General features: G+C 45.5%; 1 protein-coding gene across 10 annotated transcripts in view; it reads right to left on the bottom strand.

Moving 5' to 3' along the window:
* Nucleotides 1–13,299, bottom strand: part of PTPRT (protein tyrosine phosphatase receptor type T) — a gene marked incomplete at both ends in the record, with an annotated part of 1,101,453 nt that overhangs the window by 684,422 nt on the left and 403,732 nt on the right. For all 10 annotated transcript variants that reach the window (XM_079719321.1, XM_079719325.1, XM_079719327.1 and 7 more), the window contains one exon: nt 238–412. In XM_079719321.1, the coding sequence (XP_079575447.1) occupies nt 238–412 (175 nt within the window). The remainder of the gene's footprint in view (nt 1–237; nt 413–13,299) is intronic.

Consider the following 13,299-nt stretch of genomic DNA (forward strand, 5'->3'; position numbering starts at 1 on the left):
ACAGATCCTACATGTAAGACTCAACTTTGAATGACAATGTAATATTGCATGATTTCACAATAACTTCCTCTGTTTTTTTTGATGTGTGTTGATGGGAAGAACTGGAAATTGTGTTTCAGTCTACAGAATGGGTGTAGAAAACGCGGGAGTCTTACCTCCTCCCACCGTGCAAAGATGGGGCCAAGGGATCCCCGTGAAATCAACCACCCGGGAAGAGGCACGAGTGGTGGCACTCACCTTTCACAATCAGCTCAGCGTAGTTGGACACACCAGAGCCACCGTCAGAGCGGATCACACAGCGGTACTTGCTCACACTCCGCTGGGTAGTGTCCGCCACACTGACTGTCGCCGAGAAGCGCCTGTGGTTGACCACGCGGGTGACCATGAGGGCCGTGTCCCTGCCATTCCATTGCTACAGGACAGAGGAAGGGAAGGAGAAATCATATTATCACACACTCCTGAGTGACCCCAGCATGGAAGTTCCACCCATCCCCACACCCCTGGGGCCCATGACTTTCCATAATAAGGACTCTCCATTGCTGGTTTCTGCAAGTGATGTGATTCAAGAATAAACTTTGCTAGTGAGCTGTTTCAAGAGGGTGGATGCCTGGGCATAGGAAGAGAGAGCACAGCCGCTTCTAAACACCTTGGCTCCTTGCTCATCTGCATTTGGGGTTGGCACTTGGCCCTGTAACCTTCCTCCTGTTTTCCTTCATCTCTTAAGCAAAACCCACAGGGTTTCCCTAAATGCAGACTCAGGTAAGTTAGTGAAGACACAGCCCACAAAGTGATAATAAACAGCTGGTGTCCTGGTACACCACCCACAGGCTCTGAGTCTCCCCCACAGGGACCAATCTGTCCCTCCAGGTAGAGTGAGGATGGGGGCTTTTCAACACCTCTCCTCGGCATATGCTTCTTCCTCTGCCTGGTGCCTCCTGTCTCCCTGGAGATACTCCCTCTCCCTTAAACACACAAGTTCAGCTCGTTAGCATCTCCAGTAAGTGCCCCTGACTGTCACAACACCTTCTGGAAGTTCCTCATTCTCTTATGTATGGTGCAAACGTCCCACACATTTTTTCCTACAAGTGTTTCCCACTGTAGACTGTGAGCTCCCCGAGGGCAGGACTTTGCTCTTTTCATTTCTAGCACCGTGCCCTGAAGCCTCCTGACTTGCTAAACATTTCTAGAATCAACATTTCTAGCACGGCATTTTTGTCTTTACCATCCTGAATCTTAGATGTGATACTCTGAGTTTGAATAAGGCCCTTTCTCACAGTAGCAAGTTACAATAACTGATAGGAAAACAAATGCAAGCCAAAACCACTTGTGCAGGCACTTTCATTTCTCTGGGCTTCAGTTTCCTCATTTAAACAATGGATCTGATACTGGTGTTTGCTCTATGGAGTTTCTGCGACGAATAAATGAGAAGGCATGTAAAACACTTAACACATGAAGGTATATTCTGGTGTTAGTGGAGCTCTCTACATTAACCATGAAATTAGCCAGGTGAAGTGGAGTAACCTGGATAAGAGCCCCTCAAAGATGTCTACATCCTAATCCCTGGAACCTGTAAATATATCACCTTACATGGCAAAAGGGACTCTGAAGATGTGATTAAGGATTTTCAGATGGCGAGAGATCCTGAATTATCCAAGAGGATTTACATGCAGAAGAGGAAGAAGGCTGGATGGCCAGAGTCAGAGAAGGAGATGTGGTGACAGACGCAGAGGTCAGAGTGACGTGATTGACGGCTTTAAGATGCAGGAAGGAACCATGAGCTAAGGAATGGAGGGCAGCCTGCAGAAGCTGGAAAGGTTAAGGAAGAGATTCTCCCCTCTCCTTCTCCAGAGGAGCCCAGCCCAGCCGACACCTTGATTTTAGCCCAGTAAGACCCAATTTCTGACTTCTGATCTCCACAACTGTAAAGTAATAAATCTGCATTGTTTTAAGCCACTAAGTTTGCGGAACTTGTTACATCAGCAATAAGGAATTAACACAAACGGCAAAGGACTGATTAAGCGCAAAATATTAATTTTGCATGTTTAAATTTTATTTTGGTGTCTCCTCCAGTATTATCTAACTTTTCTTCTTAAAGATGTCAGATTCCAGCAGAACCAGAGAGGATTCAGTGCATCCCCTTGAACAATGTAGATTTTTCTGTTTAGCTCCCGAACCACCAGGCTTTCTCCCATGGAAGGATAGGAAATTGCAGGTTGTCTAATAAAATCTCTAGAAAATAGGTCTTTTGATAATCACACCTGTCATACTGGGGGCAGGCAACAGCAGGACAGGGACGAGCAGGAGGGCCCAGAGCCACAATAGGAAACAGGGCTGTGATGGACCAGGGCAAGGAGAAATGGAGGTTAAGTTCAAAGAGATGAGCCCAGATGGAAGGGCAAGCAGGTGCTCAAGGTCAAGGCAACTGAGCAGTCACCCAGGAGCCCAGGAGCCCAGGAGCAGAGATCGGGAGGGATTCTAGAAGACCAGGAATGGTGAGAGGCTCAGATGCCAGAATGCTGTGGCAACACGGACAAGGGATTTAAGCAGAGAGAAGGCGTAAGAAGCACAGGTGCCAGCCACTGTCTCAGCCCCAGAGGCAGAACAGAAAATGCAAGGGAAGAAAACAAGGGGAGGTTTCATGAAGCAGGAAAAGACTCAGAAACCTAAGCCCATAGGCAATGAGCAGGTTTGAGTGGGCACAGGGATGGGTGGTGCAGGGGAGATGCCAGGAGCCCGAAGTGGACCACAACCCGGAGGCAAAGTGGGAAAGCTTCCCAGCCATGATACCAGGTGCCAGGTAAGTGCACAGGGATGCAGATGTTAGGGTGCTAGGAAAGAGGAGCAGGACAGAGAAGGGAAGTCAAAGTCCCGGGAAAAGCCAGAGAGGAGCATGACACAGATGATGCACATAGAAGCCTGTGGAAAATTCTATCAAAGCCTTAGGCCCATGTCACCCCTTCGGCTTGTTGAAAATTTTCTTCTGGCTCCTGTAATATTTTTCATCCATAAGTATATCCTTCCTCTCAAAGTTCCAGGCACACTTCCTTTCTTCTTGCGGCAAGTTTTTCAGAGCTATGTCTGTTGTTGTAAAATGAATCATCTTCTAGCCCCTCTGAGTCAATGAACCAATTGACTAAATTTCCCACTGGGCACTCAGAAGGGTGTCTTAGGTTGGGCTCCCCAGAAGGAAGCAGAGTCTGAGACCTGGTGATTTACTGAGTGCTCTCAGGAGAACGGGGATGAAGGAAAGGGTGAGGAAAGAAGCTGAGCAACGATGTGGTGGAAACTGGGGTCTGGCTTCAGCCTGACTCCACGGAGCTCCAGAGCATGAAGTGTACCAGAGTTAATCCCACCAGGAGGCAAGGAGCCAGCTTCTGCACTCCACGCCCATCAGTCACAGGTCATAGCCAGGTGGGGGAGGAAGAAGCGGTTCCCATTTGACCAAGGGCACAGTTCTCTGGGGAAGGAGGATTTGTGAGCCTTTAGCAGCCAACATGCACAGTGCCCTGCAGTTTGGGGCACTGGCTCATAAAGGTCACTTTAATCCATTCTACCCAGCACCTTCCTATCTCTATCTCCTCCTCCAGTATATTATACATAGGGTCTCCTGAAAGCCCATGAGCCACTGCCCTGAGATTTGCTGGTTGTCTGCTCCTGAATCTATGTTAAAAAAAAAAGGGGGCAGGGGGCTGGGAACTGATCTCCATAGATCACTGACAAGGTGGGAAGCTCAAGTACCCCTGCAATAACGCACCGCTTCCTCTGAAAAGCCAGTCTATCCCCCAGTGAATAAAGTTCCATACCTGAGTTTGATAAATATTTTGTTCAAAGTAATGGGATTTGTCTGAGCATTTATTAAGTAAAAGTCACATTAACGAACATGTCCGAGTGCTCAGTCTGTGCCAGGCACTGTGTTAACTGGCTTACATGATAGAATCCACTTAATCCTTCTAAAATCCTTAGGAAAGTACTTCTCAAAGGGTGGGTCCCAGACCCAGCATCAACATCGCCTGGGAACCTGTGAGAAATGTTCATTTTAATGAGATTTCCAGGGCTGATATCCATTTATGGAGGCTGTTTATTGGGGCTGGTAGTCGGAGTTGTCTTTTCCCCTTTCCTTATTCTATTATTAATCGCACTGGAAATGTACTTGTTATTTAACAAAACAGAAAATGAGAGAGTGTGGAATGTAGAAGGTATAATTTCTGATCAGAAGAATTTACAGGCTGGCGTTAAGATTCCAACAAGGGGCTTCCCTGGTGGTGCAGTGGTTGGGAGTCCGCCTGCCGATGCGAGGGACACGGGTTCGTGCCCCAGTCCGGGAGGATCCCACGTGCTGCGGAGCGGCTGCGCCCGTGAGCCATGGCCGCTGAGCCTGCGCATCCGGAGCCTGTGCTCCGCAACAGGAGAGGCCACAGCGGTGAGAGGCCCGCGTACCGCAAAAAAAAAAAAAAAAAAAGATTCCAACAAAACAGCAAAAAGAGCAAAACATAAACACAAAGTCAAGTATTGAAACAGCATCCTTCAAGGAGGAAAACACGATCAGCAGAGGATGAGCAATGCTTTTAGAATAATCTAAAGCAGTGGTTCTCAAAGTGTGGTCCCCAGACCTACTGCATTAGCATCCCCTGGGAACCTGTTAGAAATGCAAATTTTCTGGCCCCTCTCTCTGGACCTAATAAATCAGGAGCTGTTATAGGGGGAGCCAGGCCATTTTTGCTTTCACAGACCCTCCAGGTGATTCTCATGGTATGATAAGGCATGAGATAGGTCCTAAGAATATTCCTGCTTTCCAGATAAGGAAACTGAGGCAGACAAGTCAAGCAACGTGGTTTAGAATAGTACTTTTCAAATTAATGTGCATACAAACCACCTGGAGAATCTTGTTAAAAATGCAGATTCCGATTCCCTGAGTCCGTGGTGGGACCTGACATCCTTCATTTCCAGCGAGCTCCCAAGTCTTGTTGCTGATGCTGGTCCATGAACCACAGGAAGAGGAGCAAAACCTTAACATGACTTTGCTGAGGGATGGAGTTAGGATGTGGACCCAGGTGATGTGATTCCAGACACTGAGGCCTTAATCACGTCGCCCAGCGGCCAGCCAGTACACGACCCTGTGACTCTGTGTGAGGAGGGTAGAGTGTGCAGTGTTCCAGAAACTCACTTTGCTTATTCAAAGAACATCAAACGCCATCTTGCAGGAAATGACTGCTCCACAGAAAACAGTTTGGGAACTGATGTGATCTATGCCTAGCTTTCTAGAAACCTCAGTGGTCTCGAAGTCAGAAGTATCTATGTAAGGAGGGGCAAAGCATCTGCCTGCATTCCTGGCTAACAGACTTTCTGAATATATTATTAAGGGGTGTCATATCCAATGTGCTGTTAGGCTTGGGTGAGGTTTTCTTACCCCAACTCCATCCGTCTAAAGCAGCGGCTCTCAAAACTTAGCGTGCATAACGATCACCTCCAGAGTGACTCAGCAGGTCAGGGGTGAGGTTAGATAATCTGCATTTCTAACAAGTTCCAGAGTGACACTGATGCTGCTGGCCTTGTCCTCTGTCTCCAAGATTTGAAGGCTAATGTCACCTTAAGGCCCTCAGTGGAAAGAATGGGGCCAAATAATATCACGAAACACATAAATGGACACATTCCTTAAATCCAGGCCACTCCCTGGGGCTGAGCAATTGGTCACCGCACCAAAGATGCCCAGCCATGGGCCAAGGGTGTGGCACCCAAATCCAGCCCCTGTTCTGCTGGCAAAGCAGGAGTCCTGACCGCAGGCTGACCGAATCCACTTGGAGGAAGGCTACCTATTTTCTTTGCCCAAAGGCTCTGTCTGCCTGCCAGGCTATATGCCTTGGGGCTGCATGTGCCCACAGGGCGAACTTTTTTCCAATTCATCCACCCAGGGGGGCACATGTGTTCTAAGCTGAACAAAGGCATTTTATAGCTTAATCAGTGGTCCTGCTTAATCCCATTTTACACCCATGTCTCATTCATCATGGTAACAGTTCCCTTTGAAACCTCTCTTTTTTCTTTCTTTATCATCTGCTTATCTCTCTCTTTTAAAACAACTCAAATTCCACCTTCCCTGAGCTTGTTTTATGTTATGTGGAATAAGCCGGCTTGGTTTGAGAGCACACACTCTTTACAAGAGTATGGACTGAAAATGCCCACACTTTAATATTTCTGACCCTGGCATATGTGCATCCTTCCACCACCCAGGCAAAAACCTCTCTACCTTCAGGAACTATCTACAGAGGAAGACAAGAGAAGCACCTGATGCCATGGAAAGCCTGCTGTTTTCATATTACCTGATTGACTATCAAGGTATCTATAATAGCCTCACCATTTTGCATTTCCCCATCCTCTCTGCTCCTGTGTCAGAACATTATTCCCTTCACAAAGAGATAAGACACAGCCTGCAAAAATGGCTGTCATTATTGCCGGACATGCCGGAGTGCACGCCGGCTTGCAATTGATTTATAATCGGCAGAAGTGGAAACATTACTGTCTTTAATAAAAGGAAACTGTGTGCAACTGACATTATGACTGTTTTACAGGAGATATTCTAACACATGGGTCCTGGAAACCTTCCGTGTGCTGATTTGAGCTCCTAGAACAAGCGCGCGCGCGCACACACACGCAAGTAAAATGAGGCCAGCGTTTCCGGTTGAAAATTATTCTAATTGCTCCAGAAATCTCCTGGCTAGAAAATATTTCAGTGAACTTCCCACAATTCATTCGTAATATTCTTTTCATTTCTAGTCATACTGCGTCAATGGCATGACATTTGGAAACTTGCTAAAAGCTGGCCCATTGATTCTCTTAAGACCATATTTGCACCTCTTTGGCAATCTCTAAAGAACAGCTTTTGATTATTCTTTATTAAAAGTTAAAAGAAATAGAAGTGGACATAAATCATTTTTGATTCGCTATGCTAAAGACCTCCAAGGGCCCACCGCACGCATGGCTGACTGCCCATTTACGGTTGATTTCTGGGTTCAGAGTTCCTGCAGCGTCAGGAGGGTCCTGGCCTAAGCCCTACAGGGAGCCGTCAGCCCTGAGCAAAGAGGATGAGCAGGTGGTGAAGGGCCTGCACACATGCCATCGCCCTGTGCAGCCTGATGGCCTTTTGACTATTTCCAGTTCACCTCTCTGAACTCTGCTCACAGGCCACTTCTTCCACGGGCACTTCTCTGAGACTCATAATTCCTCCCCACTCTCCCTACTCCCTACCTCCTCAGCAGACCCTTTTCCCCCCTGGGAGCCTGGTCACATGTGCGATAAAATATGTAACTCTGTGACTAGTTGCTAAATGTCTGTCTCTGCTGCCGAAAGGTAAGTTCCATGAGGGCAAGAAGCAGGGCTGCCTTGCGCGCCACTCTTTCTCCCAGCTCCCATGTGCTGGGGCGGGAATGAGCTGGATCAATCCTGAAGCACATAAGCGGGGGATGGGCTGAGGGAAGACAGGAAGAAAAAATATCAGAAAGTAAAGGAGGAAAGAATACGTTGTGAGGGGACAGTTCCAGGTCAGAGTTGCCGACGGTCCTCAGAGAGGAGCTGCACAGGATGAAGGAGGATGAGGTCCATGCACCAGCTTCAGACGAATCTGAGGGAACCCAACCCCGTGCAAATCCAAAGCCCAGCTAGATTTCCCTCCCCTGGGTCACCCTACAGGAGCTGTGTTTTAATCTGGGGTCCCTACAGGTGAAAAGAAGGAAAGACAGAGCATGTAGTAATGGTGCCATGACTCTGTAAATACACTAATACCCACTAAATGGTAGACTTATTGAACTTTATGGTTTGTAAATTATATCTCAAAGGTAATAATAAAAGATTGGGGTATCCTAGGCGTGGGGTTCCCCAGCTATGACACAGACCTGCTGTGTGTAAACCCCACCTGGATCCACCCTCACATCATCTTCACAGGACTTGGGGGCACAAGGGAAACTGTTGCAGACATGAAGCTTGTGGTGCCTGCGGGGTAATGAGTATTAAAGTCCTTTGTCTCTGACCCAAGAGTCTCGTGTCTCCTGCCAGCATCCATGCAACCATGCAATGGGCAGCCTAACCCCTTTGCTTGCAAATAAAGCAAACTCTCAGACCCTTCATAGTTGCTGACAGATGATGCCATGGAACCAAGGGGGCAGGAAGATTTTCAAGGAGGGAGCGGTCAGCATCATCAAACGCTGAAAGAAGAGGAATAATAATAATAATGGAGGATGGGGGGAGGAGGGGGGGAGGGGGAGGAGGAGTACCACCGCCACCACCCTGCCCCTTGCTTTAGCAACAAGGAAAGCACTGGTGACCTTCACAAGAGCCACTTTTGGGAAGAGGCAGGAGTTAAAGAAAGGCACATTGCAAGTGTAGACATCACATTTAAGAAATGTGGCCAAGAAGAGGAAAAGAGCTGTAAGAAGGCAACTAGAAGGCAGAAATTTGAAAAAAAGCCCAAGGGTGTTGGAATTTCGTTTGTAGATTTGAGAGACTCAAATCTCTTTAAGTACCCAGTACAGTGAAAATTAGAGGTGGGTAACTATGTGATAAATACATGAATTTTTTTTAATAGGAAGCCATCTGTATGGAAGGAAAGGCTGGAGTGGAGATACAGATGGGCAGGACTATGAGGTTAGCATGGAAGGATGAGCCCACCCAGGAGGTAGACATAGACCTGCATTCAAATCCTGCCTCTACTGCTCACGACCTGGGTAACTCTGACTCATTTACCCTTAAGGTTCAGTCTCCTCACCTATAAAGCAGGGCTACAAATAGCATCTACCTGAAAGACTGGTTGGGAGAATTAAATACATCATATGTGTAACCATTCAATACATGCCAGCTGTGTTGAGTATCGCTGTGAATTTCTCCTTAGTGTGTAGTTGTAGGGTGACCACTAGGTTTAAGGCAGAAGCCCCGCATGGAAGGGACACCTGGTAGAGATGCAGGCAGGACGGGGAGCTGCTTGCAGGACGCTCACAGTCCTGCGAGCCAGCGGTAGCCCCGCGGGGAGCGGGAAAACAGGTTTACCGGGAGAATCTGCCGCAGAGGACCGACACGTCTGCTTATCTCATCAGCCCTGATGTGGCTGCTGCTGTGCTGATGGCTTCCCAGGGCACGAGCCTTTTCCTGCCAAGTTAGGGTGTGCTCCCTGTAACAACGCCCGTGATTTGTCTAAACATGTATGCTGCCCTACTGAGATCTGTGCAGAGGCTTTGGACACATGGCCTCATTTCTGAGACTCTTCGAACGCTATTCGTTGTACAGACTTCCGATGGAGTGAATCCTTTGTAGGGAGACCTGGAAGTCAGCCTTGGGGTGGGGCTGACAGGGCCTGCCCTGGAGCTCCTGAGGAGTGCATGGATCCCCCAGCAATCTTCCATAAAGACCAGGTGACACACAAAAATATTTCTAAACCTCCACCTTAATGAACAGTATCTCTTGGTGGCGATGAGGAGGTGGGGGCAGTCTGAGGGTAATTTTACCCGCATTCCCAACAGGGGCCAATGCTGCCGCTTCTGTCGGAATAGCTACCCCTAATTCTGCTATGCCCTGTGAAGGCTCCTACCATCCTTAGAATATTCTGTGCCTAGGAAAAAGTGGTCATTTTTCTCCTTTTAACAGCATTTTTTCTGTTAATATTAGTTACCTATATTCATTTTAGCGCATTTGGATGAAACAGAAAAGAGTAAAGATGAAAAAAAAAAGCATACATAATCTACCATCGCAATCAATTATTAAGTGTCTTGCTATGTGTTTTATAGTGTTATATGTGTATATTTATACAGGTATGTATATATTTGTGTAAATATGTGTGTATACATATGGTTGGTTTTTGATATAAAATTAATATATTGGGCATATTGTTTTATAACTTGCTATTTTCACTTAAATATATACTGTGAAAATGGCATTAAATAGACTTCTATAACCTGATATTTAATGGCCCCATTTACTTAATCAGTCCCCTTTTCCTGGACATTTAGGTTGTTTTCAGTTTTTCATCCTGTTGAACACACTTGCATATACATTTTTTTCCCTGTCTCTGGTTATTTTCTTAGGTGTATTCCCAAAAGTAAAATTACTTGCCGGAAGAATATGTACATTTAAAAGTGTTAGCTAGCTACTGCCAAATTACCTTCCAGAAAAGATGTACCATGTACATTTTCCAGTGCTACACCGATAATTTGTCACTACAGTTCCACCTAGTTGTACCCTGAATATTGCTCTTCTTTTTTTTCCTTTTTCCAAAAGGGCTCCACAGATTGTAGGCTGCTTTTCTTACTAGTTATTCCAGTCAGGATGCACACCAACTACTCGCTTGAAAAAAATGCTTCAAGAATCACAAGTTTGGATTCCTCAAGACAACGCATCATATAAGGAATCAGCAAGTTATGAATGAGGCCCTTCCACCGGAGGCCATGGCACTACATGCTTCACCTCAAGAAGAAATCATCCCAGAACAAGATGAGCTTGTTTATAACTTTTACTGGCCTTTATCCGCCTTTTCCCTAAAAGACTACAATTGTTCTAGGCTTAGGTATACACATTTCTGCATAGGTCCTGTCTGTTGATTTTTATGCAAAACTTGCACTATAATTCCATGAAAGCTGGCACTAGCAGACAGAGTCTTCTAAAGAGCATATTAAGTCTTCAGGAGGGTGCAAAACAGGGGTATGGGTAGTCTTCCTTTTTAACTTATTAATTTATGATCTGAAAGCACTTAAGGACAAGTAGGCTGTAGATCCCTGCTCTATAAAAAGAAGGTAAGCATTCTCTACAACAGGCAACAGGGATTTACCCCCAACTACAAGTCCACCAACTTTTCCCTAACCACTGCCAGGGAGAAGGGGCACTGACATACTATTCTGAGAAGAAAGTCACCGCCTTTATTTCCCTGACTTAAAACTGCCAGATAAAAAAGTTTCCACATTTGGTGACTTAGTGAATAGTCAGCTTATCTTGGAAGCTACAGCAAGAAATAGCATTGTTGAAAGGCACACCTGCTGTAGGTGTCCTGTGGACTCTTGGCCACAATGTGTCTGTTTCACTCACTTTGGAAATTCTCAGGCTGAGGCGCACCAGCCTGTTATAAGGAACACAACTTTAGCCTACCCATCTCAGATCAGGGCTGCAATTGTCTCTTGGGTGGCAGGTATCATGACTGGTGTCTCAGGTTTTATAGAAAGATGTTGACCTAATTCCAACTACACTGTTGAATATAAGCCTGGACTTAACTGGCCAAGCGGGCATTTTGCCAGAGAGCATAGTGTCAGCCATCTACCTCCCAATATTTCCTGAAATATAGATGAGGGAGATAACATTTCTGGTGGTTTCCTTGAAGAAATAGTTATTGAATCTATTCACTCTCCAGATACATGTGAAGTATCCCAGGATGGCGAAGGTAGACAGCATAGTGTAAGCCATCTACCTCCCAATATTTCCTGAAATATAAATGAGGGAAATAACATTCCTGGTGGTTTCCTTGAAGAAATAGTTATTGAATCTATTCACTCTCCAGATACATGTGAGGTATCCCAGGATGGCGATGGTAGAGAGCTGGGGACCTCTGCCATATCACACTGCCCACCCCACCCCCCGTCGCCAAACTGCTTTTACCCAGAGCATCACTATGGGAAACAAGCCTATGAAACTCACTTGTGTGCCCTCAGTAAGACTGTGGTGGAAAATGCTGTTCCCTACATCACAGACTGTTTTCTTTATGAGGACTCCTGGGAACAATTCCTGTCTGGCCTCTGTGTGAACGACAGAATTTTCTGGAGCCACTGGTTTGGGTTCATCTCGGGGACATCACTGTGAACTGTGTATCTGACAAGCTTTCCTTATTCTGTGTGTGGCCATGGTGCTGTGGGCTCTGCCTGTGACCCACCAGGAAGCAGCAGGTGTACAGAAATGCAGTTTTTAGCATATGACCAGCTCTGACGTGTTATTTGCCTCCTATTTTGTGTTGCCTCACTTAATTTATGCTATCCTGTCATGCTTTATGTCCCATTGTAAGCCACCTGAAAAACGTTCTGGAAATAAGATTTGGTTTACACTGAAAAGTAGATAAATAAGTAAGATGTGGAAGAGTTCTAAACCATGTGTTTCTATTTCCTTCAAAACTTCAATTACATTCGGCTTTAACATCCTTCCACTGACAGACTCAAGGTTTAGAGCACGCAACTCAGAACTGTAGCAATAACGTTCATAAGATAATTGGAAAACCCAAATAAAGATGCTGAATGTACTGTGACTGTCTCTTCTCATTCTTGTGACCCAATTGAGGCAATGCCATTGACATGACAAAGCTTCTTGGGAGCCTGATGCACTTTAATACTAATTATAATGAATAAATAGCATTATGTAATACTTGAGTGACACGTGGAAGTTTCCTGTGCTCTCTTGTGGTCTGCAGGCAGACCCGGGAAGCAGCAGGAGCAGGCATTATTATTTACTGCTATCTTCATTCTACTGCTCTGTTAAGAAGCAAGAAAAGAAGCTCCTAGATGTGCTCTCTCGGCCCAGGGACTTTCCAATTGCAGAAAATGGGCTCAAATGCAAGAAGAGAAGTGATACTATGAACTCCCATCAAAGTATGCTGGGCATGGGTTAAGGACCAACATCCAAACTATGTGAGTCAGAAGAGATGACAGAGAACTTTAAGTATAATGAAGTTGGAGGTAACAGGAGTCAGCTTCTTTCAAGCAATATTCCTGATTCCTTGAACTGGAGGCGATGCCTCTCTAGAGCTGTGCTCTCCAGTAAGACTCTCTGCAATGTCAGAAATGTTCTCTATCTACATTTGTCCAACATGGTAGCCACAAGATACATATGGCTATTGTGCATTTGAAATGTGGCTAGTGCAACGGGGCATCTGAGTGCTGAATTGTATTTATTTTAACTAATTTAAATTTAAATAGTCATACTAAGTTTAATAATGTTACAGGGTACAGGATCAATAAAGGAAAGTCGATTGTATTTCTGTATATTAGTAATGAAAAATCAGAAATTGAGGGTTTTTTTAAAATGTATTTTAAAGTAGCATCAAAAATAGGAGATATTTAGAGATGGGACTGACTAAAGATATACAAGACCTGAATTGTAAAACCTTGCTGAGTGGAATTACTACAGACCTTAATAAGTAAAGAAATATACCATGTTCACGATGAGAAAACTCATTATTGTTAAGCTGTCAGTTTTCCCCAAAGGGATCTATAGATTCAATGCAATCAACCCCCATCAAAATCCAACAGGCCTTTTTTTTTTTGTATTAGAAATTGACAAAAAAGTCATATG

Source organism: Hyperoodon ampullatus, assembly GCF_949752795.1.
Source record: "Hyperoodon ampullatus genome assembly, chromosome: 14".
Taxonomy (NCBI): domain Eukaryota; kingdom Metazoa; phylum Chordata; class Mammalia; order Artiodactyla; family Ziphiidae; genus Hyperoodon; species Hyperoodon ampullatus.